At 43.5% G+C, this 14365-nt stretch overlaps 1 protein-coding gene across 2 annotated transcripts in view; it reads right to left on the minus strand.

Annotated features, from left to right (window-relative positions):
• MYLK3 (myosin light chain kinase 3) overlaps positions 1-13730 on the minus strand; it is a 36394-nt gene extending 22664 nt beyond the window's left edge. Inside the window, exon 1 of one of the 2 annotated variants that reach the window (XM_056360394.1) lies at positions 13602-13730. In XM_056360394.1, the coding sequence (XP_056216369.1) occupies positions 13602-13610 (9 nt within the window). In that variant the 5' untranslated portion in view covers positions 13611-13730. Of the gene's footprint in view, positions 1-12194; positions 12358-13601 lie in introns of those variants that run through there. The other variant, XM_056360393.1, reaches the window with a different exon arrangement.
• Positions 13731-14365: the final 635 nt, after the last annotated feature.

Raw genomic sequence — 14365 nt, forward strand, 5'->3', positions numbered from 1 at the left:
ACCAAACCCCACATTTTGTTACGTGGCCATGTTAGTTCTCCTGATCCAAAAAAAAAGTATTTTGAAGTCACTGGTATTTTCACAGGGGTCTGCGAGAGTAAGGCATAAGTTTTGTGATATCACATATAATCTTACTTCAATAATCAAACATACAGTGCAGCAAAATATACAGCTCTGTCTTGAAAGTATAGGACATTGGTAATAAAAGCTTTTGAACTCTACTACTTCATTTAAAGAACCAGAGTTTTCAGCCAAATGCCTTTAAGTAATTGATTTCTTCAAGCCCACAAAGGTGCTTGATGACAAGTAATCAAAACAGGCACCATTTTTACTAAATCAAGAGTACCAGCTGAATGTTGTCCTTTCAGGGACAAAAAGAAAAAGGTAGAGTCATTAGATTGTTATATTTAAAGCCAGACAACTTGCAGCAAATATTCCAATACGGAAACCCAGCCACAGAAAGTCACCCACAGCCACATACTTAGACCTTCAGTTGCCACCACCAGTGTGCTATTACAGGCACAGCATGCCCAGCCGTGAAACAATGCAAGTACAACGAAAGTGCAGAACCGGCCTCTGCCTGTGTTTGTGGACAAATGGGAGCCTTTTGAAATCCTGAACCACCACCTTAGTTATTTAACAAGTGAGATCAAAAAAGCTGCCCCACTGTTATTTACTAGTGTTACTATTCATATAACTGATTGTTTCAGCTTCCTCAGATATAATGGACTCTAACGGTAAATGCTATGTAAAGCAAAAAGGGAACTTAAAAAAAGGAAATTTCTGAATTTATATTAGTTTACACAAGCAGACTTGCCTGACTGCAGCTCAAGGGGACGAACCATATCTTCCTACTCTAGATTCAGCCACACGCACTGTATACTCCAGCTATACGGAACAGATTTCACCACCCAACACCTACTCAGTGCAATGAGAGTTGTATAAGATGATGCACTATAGAGAATTCTTGCTACATCCAGCAAATATTCCTTGCTAGTGTTGTCTGAGGTACGTACAGGGAAGATACAGCCAAAACTGCCTCCTACTCAGATACAGCTGTTCAACTTGTAACACTCTTTACATTATACTTTGCATCCATAAGCAAGTGCAAAATCATGGGTGGAATGAAGGACAGAGAAGGCTGACACCTTAACTGGCCCACACTGAAGATTTTTAAACATCTGTCACAAAGTTGTTAAGGTCAGCTTTTCTTTTTTTCTTTTAAATTTCCACCTCCCCTCTCTCCACTCCTTTTGAACTGCTGGCAAACACACAAAAGAAAAAACAGCCCCAATGGATCTGATGGTTTTGTCTTCAGGACAATAATATGCTCAAATACTGGCAGGACAAATCCTCCATTCCTTTTGCTCTGCATTACAATAGAAGGCAATTTTTGTTTGGAACATTGATTTAGTGCCCAATGTTTGGATCTCGCTTGGGCAGCCTGCAGAAAGCATTCTCTTGAGCCTTCCAATACTGAACAAAAAAATAAGAGAAAAATCCTAAATTGCCTGACTCCATACTACGGATAATGGTACATCCCTCCTTAGACATCACCAAAAAAGTATGGTTATTGTAACAAATGCAACAGCCTATTAAACTAACTTTTCCTTTGTGAGGAGCCATTGCTTGTAATGACATTTTGCACTTACATATTGCAACAGCATTGCTTCATTTTCGATACCCCCCAAACTACATCTGAAGAACTTGAAATGTTTTCTGAACCATGACCACCAGTGAACCTTGCAGGACCTCTGTGGATTGCGGAGCTATGCTCAGCCACCCCATGTTGTCATTGGCAAAATAAACCGGCGATCCACAAGGCTCCACCATAATTTGGATGTAACTGGAATAAAGCTTCTGATGATAACTGGTCTCCTGTGGATTTGTGCTTGTTTCTTCCAGGTAAACAAAAAGCCTGAGCATTGTGATCTGGAGTGAGTAGGCAACTGCCTCCGTCCCATCAAGAGCTGAACTGAAATGAACTTCTCCGATACTTGATATTTTGGAGATATTTCAAAGGTATCTCAGGAGTGCCAGATAAAAGGTACACAAACGCTGGAGAAGCAGAACTACAAGTGACCTTGAACCAATGATGCCAAAGCAGCTTTATTCTCAAGGGGGAAAGAAGAATTTATTCCTCTTTGGCTTCAGCCTCACGCACACTCTCCCAGTTGTGAGGGAGATGTCCGAAAATGAGAAAAATTCACATTCAATGCAAAGAATCTACAATCTTACAGTTCAGTTATGATCCCACCTTGCTAGCTCTGACCCAAAGGATGGAAAAAACACAAAGATGGCATGAAAATAAAAGTACAAAAAAAAAAAAAAAAAAAGAAAAATTTACAGCATGTACTAAAGTGACAGTGGAGGCTTAAGTCCCAAACAAGAAATGTCACAGAGGTTAAAACCAGCTGCTCAAACAGATCATCTCATTAGATTATTGCATTGCTTCCAACACACAGTAAAACTGGAGATGGCTGCAAATGTGTAGGTAAATGAAAATATAATCTTTTATACAGCCTAAACCAAGCCAAAGCTCAATAAAGAACTTGGGGGCTCTGGGAGAAGCTTGCAGTGGCTGCAATGCAAGAGATCCTAAGGAGATAAAGAACTTAATGTGGTAAAACATCAGGAGCTCACAAAAAGAAAAACATCAAACAGCAGATAAGCTCAAAACAATCTGGCTACATCTGCTAAACATTACTCGGGGAAAATAAATAACTTTTACATATTTAGAAACCAGCTGTCAACTTTTTCAAGTTACACTGAAAGATCTACTTAATCTACATCTAGCTGCTGCAGCTCATTAACATGCACTGCTTAGTTTTCCACCCAGAAATTGAAAGGGTTAACTAAGCTTTTCTAGGGCACCCAAACTCTTGAAAAATTAAGCCCTACACCGAGGAGTAATTTCTCGTGAACAGCATGTTTCCTAGACACATGAAAGGTAATAAATCATATCCACAGAGTAATGGCGCAGCAACAGACCAATTCTCATGATAAATGGCAAGCACCGAAATGGGCACTGGCTCTCATTTAGAGGAATAACTTCCAAGGGCAAGACACACCATAGTCTAGATAAGTCTATCTAGGCCAACAGCTGGGCTTCCTGCTGGGATCACCTCGTAGGTTCATAGGAACTGGCCCATACCTGCTTTAGATGGTCAGGAACCTGATATTTAACACATCGCTCATGTCAGCTGCTGGTTGAAATCCACCTGCACAATAACAGGGTCTACAAAGCACCACCAGTCTCCCCAGGTGACCGTGGCACAGCCCAGCCAGCACGGGTCCTGCTTGACAGACCTGGCCTCCCTCTGTGACAAGGTGACCCACCTAGGGGATGAGGGAAAGGCTGTGCATGTTGCCTACCTGGACCTTGGTAAAGCCCTTGACACAGTTCCCCACAGCATCTCCTGGAGAAACCAGCTGCTCATGGCTTGGAGCATGTGTGGGTACAAACTGGCTGGATGGCCGAGCCCAACAAGCGGTGGTTAATGGAGTCACATCCCGCTGGTGACCAGTCACACGTGGTGTTCCCAGGGCTCAGTACTGGGGCCAGTTGTGTTTAATGCCTTTATCAACGATCTGAACAAAGGGATCGAGTGCACCCTCAGTAAGTTTGCCGACAACACCAAGCTGGGCAGGAGTGTTGATCTGCTTGAGGGTTGGCAGGGTCTGCAGAGGGGTCTGGGCAGGCTGGATTGATGGTCTGAGGCCAATTGTATGAAGTTCAAGAAGGAGAAGTGCCAGGTCCTGCACTTGGGTCACAACAACCCGATGCAAAGCTACAGGCTTGGGGAAGAGCGGCTGGAAAGCTGCCTGGTGAAAAAGGACCTGGAGGTCTTGGTCAACAGCCAGGTGAATGTGGGCCAGCAGCATGCCCAGGTGGCCAAAGCAACCTGGCTGATATCCAAAGCACTGTAGCCAGCCAGGACCAGGGCAGTGATTGTGCCCCTGTACTCAGCTCTGGTGGGGCCACATCTTGAATACTGCATTCCGTTTTAGGCCCCTGACTTCAAGAGGGGCGTAGAGGTCCTGGAGCGTACCCAGAGATGGGTAGTAAGGCTGGGGAAGGCTCTGGAGCATGAGTGTTATGAGGAGCAGCTGAGGGAACTGGGGGTGTTCAGCCTGGAGAAAAGGACGCTCAGGGGGGACCTTATTGCTCTCTACAACTACGTGAAAGGAGGCTGCAGGCAGGTGCGGGTCCGTCTCTTCTCCCAGACAACAAGCAACAGGATGAGAAGAAACAGCCTCTGGTTGCACCAGGGGAGGTTTAGGTTGGATATTAGGAAAAACATGTTTACTGAAAGGGTGGTCAAGCATTGGCACAGGCTGCCCAGGGAGGTGGTGGAGTCACCATCCCTGGAGGTGTTTAAAATACACATAGATGTGGTGCTTAGGGACATGGTTTAGTGGTGGGCTTGGCAGTGCTGGGTTAACAGTTGGGCTTTATGATCTCAGAGGTCTTTTCCAACCTAAATGATTCTATGATTTCAATACCGCCTAGCTCACACCAGTACATTCCTATAGTACCAGCTCAACTAAATCTCAGCAATCACCAATATTTTTTTTTTTCTTTTTCTGTATATTTAATGACAGAAAACTGTTAACACAGTAGGTTATGAAACAGTCTTGCAAGCCCTGACTTCTTCCTCCCTTACTTTATTCCCTTTTCAAACTACTGAAACTAAGGCTAATGCTCCCAGGCAGTGGCACAGCGAAGGATCGGTTAATGAATCTGAGATCGTGTGTAGTATTGTAATGCATCTCTGTCAAGCAGCTGACAGCAGATAGCTGAACAGATCAATTATGACATTTCATTTACATCAAAGTGATGAGATTGCTAGATAACACTGCCTACCATTTGCCCACATGGCTTAACAAGAACCTTTAAGTCCTTCCTCCAGGTTACTTTGCCTCTTGGGAGGCCAAGAGAGCACCTGTTGCCCATCCACATACACTCACTTGACCCCAGAGTTTATTTTCACCCCCAAACCTGTTGCCCACAGGAAATACATCAAGCAGCTGTCTCATTACTTTTGATTTCCATTTTTTCAACCTTTTTTTTTTTTTTTAAACCCAAGCAGCTACTGAACTCTTTTACCCACAGAAGAGTGGTAATCAGTAATGTGTGGTAGTAAGGATTCATCCTCCCACTCCTCCACACCGCCCAACAAAGAGCTCTTTTCTGGAAACTGAAAAGTCACGCTGCTCATTCTGCTTTCCCTGAATTTGAGTGATTTTATATCTAATGGGGTCAGTTCCTTGTAAAGCCTGCAGATTTTAATGGGCAGCCACAAAAGCTACCCTTGGATTCAAGAAGCCCCTCATTTACATGATGCTTTCTCACTACTACTAGGAGCTCAGCAGAGAACCCTAAGGCACTTTTTTTTAAACCTGCCAAAAGCTCCCGTGTCTATGGCAATTTGCTCAGGTACAACTAATTGTAAGTCAGTAGGGATCCACCACAAAGCAGAAGAATAGCCTTGGCTGTGCAGTAGTGCCGAGAGGAATAAAATTGGTAAAAACATTACTTCAGTGACAAGAATTTGCGACAGGACTCTCAGTATAAATATATAGGGAACAGATCTGTTGCATAAGAAAGGGTTATTTCTAGACAGTCAACTTTTCAGAACAAAAAATTTACATAATCCAGAGTTCACTCCAAAACATATTGAAACCAGCACAATTGTTCTTGCTGACTTGAGATTTGACTGGCTTCAAATCAAATCCCTCAGAAAAGCCTCTGCTTTGCCAGCAACACACTTTTGTTTGAGAAGATGAAAATCACCAAATTGCAATGTGCTTTGTGTTGTCTTCTGTTCCTTTCCTACTTCAGAACTTTTCAGCTTCAAGTCTGAACAATTACCACAAAAATGCACGCACAGAGCTGCGCTGACTTGCTAATTCGCAACCATCATTTCCAACCTCGCCTTTCTCAATACCATGACTGACAATTGTTCTAAGAATATATTCAACTTTTTTTGCCCCTCCACTTATATTTCCAAAGCTAAAAGGCAGCAATACTGTTCCCCCAGCCACCCTTCTGCCTTTTGCAGTTACTGACTGAAGTATGATCACCTCCAATGCAATTTTACATCGCATTGTATTTGAAAGCGTTCGAAAAGTTAAACACAAGCACCTCAAATCCCATCAGACTGCACTGGAATCAAGCGAACGAAGTGCTCGTGGACAGCCACGTGAGAGGTGGCCTCCAGCCACTCACAAGCCATTTGACTAGACTTGAGCACGCCTTGGCTACTGACACACTCTTGGAAACCTTTCCCAAATAATTGTAACAGCAGTTAATGCCATCATTTCAGGCCTTGTGCAAGCTACAGTCTCAGTTATTGATTTTTTTCTCACATTTCCACCTGACAGTTGTTGTCGTGGCACACCAAACACCAAGTGCAGTGCTCACTGTTCCTTGCTAATAACAGGCTTTACAGAAACCTAACAACAGGGGAATTTTTTATTTTTTTAAGAACACTCCTTGACATTGCTATTTCCCACTAAAAACTAGAACACCATGTTAAGAAAATTCTAGATCAAGTAAACAGTCATCTGTCCTATAACGAAGTCTGTTATGTGCTATATTCACCTGCTGATTTAGATCCCTCTGACATTTTGCTTTGACATCATTCACAAACACAGGAATAACTTCATTAGTTCAGGCTTAATCTCAACACAAACTCTGTTTTGAAAATGATTGAGGGTAAAAGACTTTGTGTACAAAAGCTGGTGGTTCTGCAAACTCTTCTCAATAATCTAATACAGAGAAGCCACTTGCACGCCTTTAGGTGAATGTTTAAACATCTGGCAAAAACCACAGAAGATGCCGCATCCGTTTCAGATGTGCAAAAGATCGCCAGCTAAATTTATAACTGTTTTCATCAAGTTGGAAGAAAGATACAGCAAATAAAAGAATGTCATCTACAAGCTTGCCTAAAACAAAATTAGACCACATGCCGGTGAAACTGCAGAAAGCAGCTAACAACAGGCATCAGGCTTTCCAGAGCAAGGAATGAGAAGGCATTTTAAGTTTCTCTCTCCAAAGCAGATAGCTCAAGAACAGTTGGGTGTGAGTTAGAAGCCTTGAGTTAGGGCCCCAGTGGTATGACTAAGCACAGTGATCCATTTTTTCCACCTAAAGTTGGTATCTCAGTACAAATGTCTGGCAAAACCAGAAATCCAGAGCACAGGTCATGCAGCCATTTCCACTGCCATATCCGCAAGGCTTCCATGAGAACTCAGCAAGCTTTGCTTCTGAACCACCTTGCTCCTTTAGATCAACAGCCAGACTCCAGAGCATTAATTAAGCAACCACATCGAAGGTCCTCTGCACACATAAGAAGCTCCTGAATTAAACCTACTAAACTGTCAGTTTTGCAATTCTGCTGTTAGATCAGTGACCAACTGATCTCCAGATGCATCGCAGAGACAGCTGTGGTATAAACCCAGATACACCGATTACCAGTGCTAGGCTGAAAAAGCAGCACCGAGTCCTGGCACCATAAACCAAAAATCACTCAGAGGAAAGCAAGCAGATAATGTTATTCATAAAAGTTCCAGGATATACATGGTTTGGATTTCGTATTAGTTGATAGCAGGAGTATTTGTCACTAAAGGGTAGTAGGGCAGCGCCAGCCACACATCTAACAACAGTACACCAAGATCTTCTCAGTCTGAGAAATTAGGAGACTAATTAAAATGCTGGGCTAGATGCTGGAGAAGACTGCAGTAACATTCTGCAGAGAGGTGAGCAAGAGTCTCTACACATAGTCCACGAAAATGGTGAAAACACGGAGCTCCCTGGCTCTAGCTCAGCCACAAAAGGAGGGACTGGAACATTTTGCACAAGTTTCTCTAAACTGCATCTAGTGAAGAGTGGATCTTATGAAATTCTGCATGGACCATAACCCAGCGGAAAGCGCACTGGAACAAGCTCAATGCCCCACAGCAATGACGGGCAGCTTTCTGCCTAGCTTGCCAAGACAAATGGTCACTGACAGCCGTGGTTCAGAACTGCCCTGCGGAGCAGGATGACACAGCCAGCCATCTGATAACTTGTGCCAGTGGTTTCTGGCCCTAAGACTGATAATTCTGTATAAAGCAAACCCAGAAACAAGAAAGTCAGTCAATCATCAAAATTGTAGCAAACAATTTTCTTTTTACACCAAGAGAAGTCAAGGAAGATGCAATTCAAGCTGTGCCAATTTTTAAAGAGGATGCTGAGGACTAGCCAGGACCCTGAAGCTGAAGCTCCTCACGCTGGGCTTCTGGGGGACTTAATTTGAAACTGGGAACAGGAACCCACCAAGAAAATATCCAGAACACAGCTATTTATAGAAAAAGAGCATTTCTTTTTAATTCTGCCCCACCCCATACAATACCAGTGAGTATGCAACGACAGTGCTGGGAAGAACCAGGTCTCTGAACAGCAGCATTCAGGACAGTATGTACCTGAGGCCAGAGGCACGCTTAAATAAGTTGGATGAGCCAGAAAGCACGTGTACTGCTCAGGACACAAAACGACAGAGTGCAAGGTGAGACACAAATATAGAATACAACAGCAGGAGGACCTGCGAGCTCCTGCTATCTCAATTCAGCCATGGGAGAAGGTGAAAACAAACCTGTCTTTAAGGTCAGAGACTATATATAGTTTAATACTCTAGCTTCTGGGATACGAATGGTCTGAAAGGATACTCAATCAAATATATAGACTGCAAGCCACTATACACTGGTGCAAAATGTGAATTGGAGCACATGGTACCTTTCTGTTGAGTTGCCACAAAGCCTGGAAAGATGCTGTTCACAATTGAGATGCTCAGAAATTTTCCAACCACGTATTTTTCTAAAAATCCCAGTCCTTCAAAATGGCTCACCCCTTTCATTAAGGGCTGGTTGGTTTGTTTGCTTCAGTCTGTCCACCCCTCTGCCAGCTCTCCGTAGCAGGCTGTACCTTGCCTGCCCAGGACTCCAGACCCAAGGACGGCAGATCACCCCAGAGCCTGGGATCCCAGATCGGCTTTGCCGAGCGGAGGAGTGACTCCCCCAGTAAACAGAAGCCTGAACTGCAGCTATCAAGGCCTGGTCTCCATCAGGCCTGTCCCAGCAGCTCTGTAATCCAAGCACCAAATAACTACACAAAACGGGAGACAACCGTTCAAAGACAGGTTAAAACAAAGGGTATTGTGTGGCGCAGCGAAAGACATTCACAAATAAATACACAAAGGGCAAGATGTGATCCAAGAGTACCCAAGGAGTTCTAAATAACCCTACTCAGGACTCCCAGAAGTAAGTCTGAGTAGCAAAAATCAGCAAGGTGTTACCCCAAAAAAGAGAGAGTGGAATGCACACTGGCTACGACAAACAAGTAGTAGGGTAGAGGCATCAAGATTAGCTTATGTGAAGGGCTGGATAACTTCAGGTATCTTGTTAAGTGGCCATGTCCTAAAATAAAAGTCAGATCCTGCAAGTCAGCAGAAGAGTGAGCACAGCAGCACCAAGGCTAAAAGGATTGATGCAGCTGATCATCAAAGCGGTTCAGCTCCCGGGAAGGAAAAGCTTGAAGGAAGCACAGGCAATGTGGTCTTCAGGCACATGTTAGAACGCTCCCATCACTGCCTCTCCTAACAGAGTCCAATTTTGGAAACATAAAATGCTTTATCCTTATTGCCTGAGCATGAACTACACCTTCCACTGTACATCAGAGCAGTAACACAAATTTCCAAGCAATCTGCAAACACGCTCAGGCCACTGTTTACCGACCTGCCCAGTGCTACCAGCCCTTCCACAACAGCAGGGTCAGCCGAGCCAGCCGCTCGCTCGCGTACAAACAGGCAGATCATCCAGTGCTATGCCAGAAAGAGACTCCAGTCAACAAACATGTAAACAGGTTTCACATGGCAGCCACTGCAATCAGAAGTGTACATACACCCATCAGCTCCTCCTGGAACAGGCTCAAACCCAATTTACAGGCTGCCATTCTACACGGGAGAAGAGAGCTCCCACTGGGGTTAACATTAAGCTTACAGATTAGAGCTGCTCTCACCAACTTTAGTAAGAACTGCACATATGGTCCAAGACACTGTTTATCCTCATATGCCTCTCTGCTGGCAACATCCTCCAAAAGCATCCTTCTCTTTATAATGTTCCATGAATTTGAGCGCTAGCTCTGGGAACAAAACACACAATGATTTTCAGAGAGAGAAACACGATGAGTTTGGTAAACTCGCCAGAGGGATGTAATCCAAAGCAAGACATCCAAAACAAAGTTATTTTTGATTCTTAGCTCACTGAGGACTAGGAAAACAAATAAATCAAACTACATGTAAGACAGCTTTTACCTGTGGACCTTAAAACGTTTTCAGAAGTAGTACTATTATCACTAGTTTTACAGAAAGGGAAACTGAAGCAACGAATATGAAAGAATTAGTCACCCAACAGATCAATTGCAGAGAAACAAGGTATTTTGAATCTCATTACAGCCTTCATATTATTGCAAAATACTAACTCTCACCTACACAGAGCCAAGCCACAGAATGCCACGTAGCCAGATAACCGCAGTACTGACTTCTCCCCCCCAAGACATGACTCGTCCAAAAAACCCCGGATCATTTGCTTTGATGATTCTATAAAAAGTTTCCTGAGGTCCTTCCTGAAATAGCTTTCATTTGCACTCCTCCAGCATTAAGCAAAAGAAAATCGCATGTATTTCAGGCTGCTTAATAGCTTTCTTTAACAAAAAGCTGAACATCAACAATTTAAACACATCATTATCTGTTCACCAAGAACAGTTGAGTAGTATATTCGAATTAATAGACCAAAATGTTTTTCTGCTATGTTGCCATAAATAGACAATAAATCACGTGGCCATAGGGGTATGAAACGTACCTAGTCTTCTGAGCCATTCTGTTTCTCATGTAATAAATGACCAAAAAAAAAAAAAAAAAAAATCATATTGTACCCTTGGCTATATTAAACCCACTACATGACATTACATTAGATTAATTTCATGCTTCCGAATAATATCCGACTTGTTAAAATTAGTAAAAATCTTTGTCCTTTTCTTCAACTGGGCCAGAATTTGGTTTATTACTGTTGATTTAGTTAATTTAGTTCGTTGGCTCCTTAAAGATCAAAGGTGATTACAAACTCTTTAAGAAAGCCCATTAGAACTATTATTGAGCAAAATACATGAGGAAAACCTTTCTTCAAAATTTTCAAAAAGACTAGCTTTAAAAAACCCACAACAATCTGATCTATTCTCACTTAAAATGCAACTCTTACAACTTTTTTTTAATTACATATACATGTAATTGATTACATGCATATGTACATGGCATTCTTAAGGATGCTGAAGTCCATTTTCTGCTTCTGTCTGGATGGTAACTCTCTTTCCAGCAACTCAAAAAGTCGGCAAATGCAAACCAAGGAGAACAGAAGTCATGCTTCCCTAGACCTCCTACCACTGTAGCAACTGAAACTGAACTCCACAGTTTTAAAACACAGCGTGGTTTGATGAAGCGCTTACAGTGACAGAAAAGCCGATTCCTATTCTCTCTTCCACTAGTGACGTGTCTGTGTCTCTCTCCCCTTGCAGGGATTATGGTCTGTCGATTGGTGGTCAAGCTGTCCCAGACACTCTTCCACTTTGTTTCCTCAAAGCCTGGCACAACAGGGTTTGCTCTCACGAAGTGCTACCCCAGAGCCACGCCGGCATCGAGTGCCCGCTGCTCACGCTGACCGCACTGCTTTCACTGCGGGGCGAATGGGCTCATGCAAAATTTGGCTCCTCATTAAACTGCCTCAGTGTGAGCCTGCCCAACAGCTTCATCGTCTTAAAACTCAGACATACGGTGACTAAAGCAAAAAGCTGTAACAAGCCACCTCCACATAATCTGAATGGCAGCCCAGCATCCTCTACTACAAATAGACCACTCAGAATAAAAGTTTTAATGTGCCAAGGCTCCCCCGAAAAATAAATTTATTTACTAAAGGCAAAGCCTGCACTCATCATTTCAGAAACACCTCCCGGCCATCGGCAGGTGTCTTGCAAGCCAACAGGCTGCACACCCTGGCCAAGAATGTCACACACACGGAGAGCACCTCACAAAAGGCACCGCCATCCAGAAAGTTTTTACTTTCAAATTAGGATCACAACCAAACACTGTGGAGTCCCTTACCGTAAATCTCTTTATGTAATCAGAAACACAAAATCCTCCCATGCTCAGACGAAGGGACCTGTGCAGGGAAGATTCCTGATATAAAGTTCCCATCTCGCTGGGCCTGTGTGGTAGTCACCCACGTCGCCAGCAGCCTTTTACTGAATAAAGCTGCACAGCCTCCCTGGATCTCACTGAAATCCTGCTTGTGTGATGAACTAGGCATTTCATCTTATCTATCACTACACCAGGCATTTCAATCATTTCACTTCCTTATCGGCAGTACCAGGTCCTGCCCGCATCCCTGCAGCTCACTTCCCGAGTTACTGATAGCAGCTACTGTAAGGCACGGGAACAACAGAAGATGACAGTCAAATCTCTTGAGTCCTTAAAGAGTCCCTTCTCTGTGTTCCTCTGTTCCTTAGCTTATTTTTGCCCAAGTCAAAATTTGCTTCAGCTGTAATTTATGGACAGTGTGTTTGCTTCAGCTAAGCAGTGACCACACTGTCATTGACCACTGTTCTTTCTTTCAGCAACACTGATTATTGCTGCAGGATATTTACTTTAAGATTACTGTCCACGTGGACATTTATTTCCAATTTCTTAAGCATAGGAACAAAGGGAACAAACAAATGGACAAAGAAAGGACAAATATCCACCCTCCATCAGAACTCAGGTACTTATTCATGCCTTCAAGCACTGTTTCTGTAGTCTGATGCTAGGTGCACAGAGCCATTCACTTCAGTCTGTAAAACACCGTAGAGTCCAACAAAAATACTCACACAAGTGTATGTTGCCATGCAGGTGTATTTGTGAACCCCTAGATTTAGAATCTTTTAAATTTTTCTCTACCTACACAGTTAAGATCAATAAGCAGTCACGATGCATCCAAATGATGTTCCTCCTCACACATTTGGTCCTCAGCTAACCAATTCCTTTTTATTTTGTCCTGTGTAAAATACACACTTTTTTTCCTTGATTTCTTACCTATAAATTGTGTCAGTGGAATACAAACATATAAAGACAACAGACACCAAGATGCTGGATGACCTAAGGAGGAAAGGAAGTTCTGGAGAAGTAAATCTACTTTCAATTTTCAACCGGGCTGTGCCTTCCTTTCCCATTCCGCCAACAAGCCGCAGCAGAGTTGGCTCTGTTTGATTACTAGCTACAAGTAATCAAACATAAAAAAAAACGCACATTAACCTGAATGACATCAGGCAAGGGTACACAGAATGACAGCTGCTCACTATGGACCAGTGGCCTTCGAGCAAATGGGCAAGCACCTCAAGACAGCAGTATCTGGGCTTAGCACGGGCCACTTCTTCACTGCTTAAATCAAAATAGAAGTGTGTTTTACCACAGCATGAGCGCACTTGCACTCTCCCCTAAAACAAGCAAGCAAGCAATGCAGAGAAGATACTGTACCTTTATCATTACGATCTAAGACATGTCAGGTCCAGAAGTGTGGGTATAGATCTGGCTACCCCTCTCACAGCAAAAGCGAGTGCTTTGTTTCCACTTGGGTTTGTACAGCAAGATAGCCAATATGCTGTTAAAAAAAAAAAAAAAAAAAAAGATAAAACTAACGTGAGTACAGGCAAAACCAGCGAATTATGGTGAATGAGGAACTCCCACAGGGCAAAGGCAGGGAGGTGATGGCCACGCTCGCTGTGCTGCGAGTATTTTTTACTGCCTGGCAGGGGATGTTTTTCAGGCCATTCAACCAACAAGTGAGGCGGCCAGGGGTGGCCCGGGGTACAGGATGATCCAACCGCAGCTCACAGAGGCAAGATAGTTCACCAAGAGGTTGGTAGTCCAGCATCCTGGTGCAGAGACACAGACAACCCGAGGCTCCCCGAGATGCTGGCCTTAGACCTCCAGAAACGTGAAACCAGTCTCAACTGCCAGACTTCTGCGTAATTTCTCTTATCCCTGTGTCTTGGCTTTTCCACCTGTAAAACTGAGTTCAACTCTTCCTAGCTTACAGCGTATTTTCAGAGCTTTAGAACCTATTATTACTATTCCCCCTTTTAAAAGGCAAAACCAACCCATAAATCAGAGGTTAGAACTGGCCCCAAAACTGCCAGGCGCATCACCTAGATCCATACAGCAGTACAGGAAATCTGGCATCATCTGAGCAGTCAGCAGCAGCGATGCGGCTGAGCCATTCTGCCCGGACAGGGCAAGGC

Source organism: Falco biarmicus, chromosome 15 (genome assembly GCF_023638135.1).
Source record: "Falco biarmicus isolate bFalBia1 chromosome 15, bFalBia1.pri, whole genome shotgun sequence".
NCBI classification, from domain to species: Eukaryota; Metazoa; Chordata; class Aves; order Falconiformes; family Falconidae; genus Falco; species Falco biarmicus.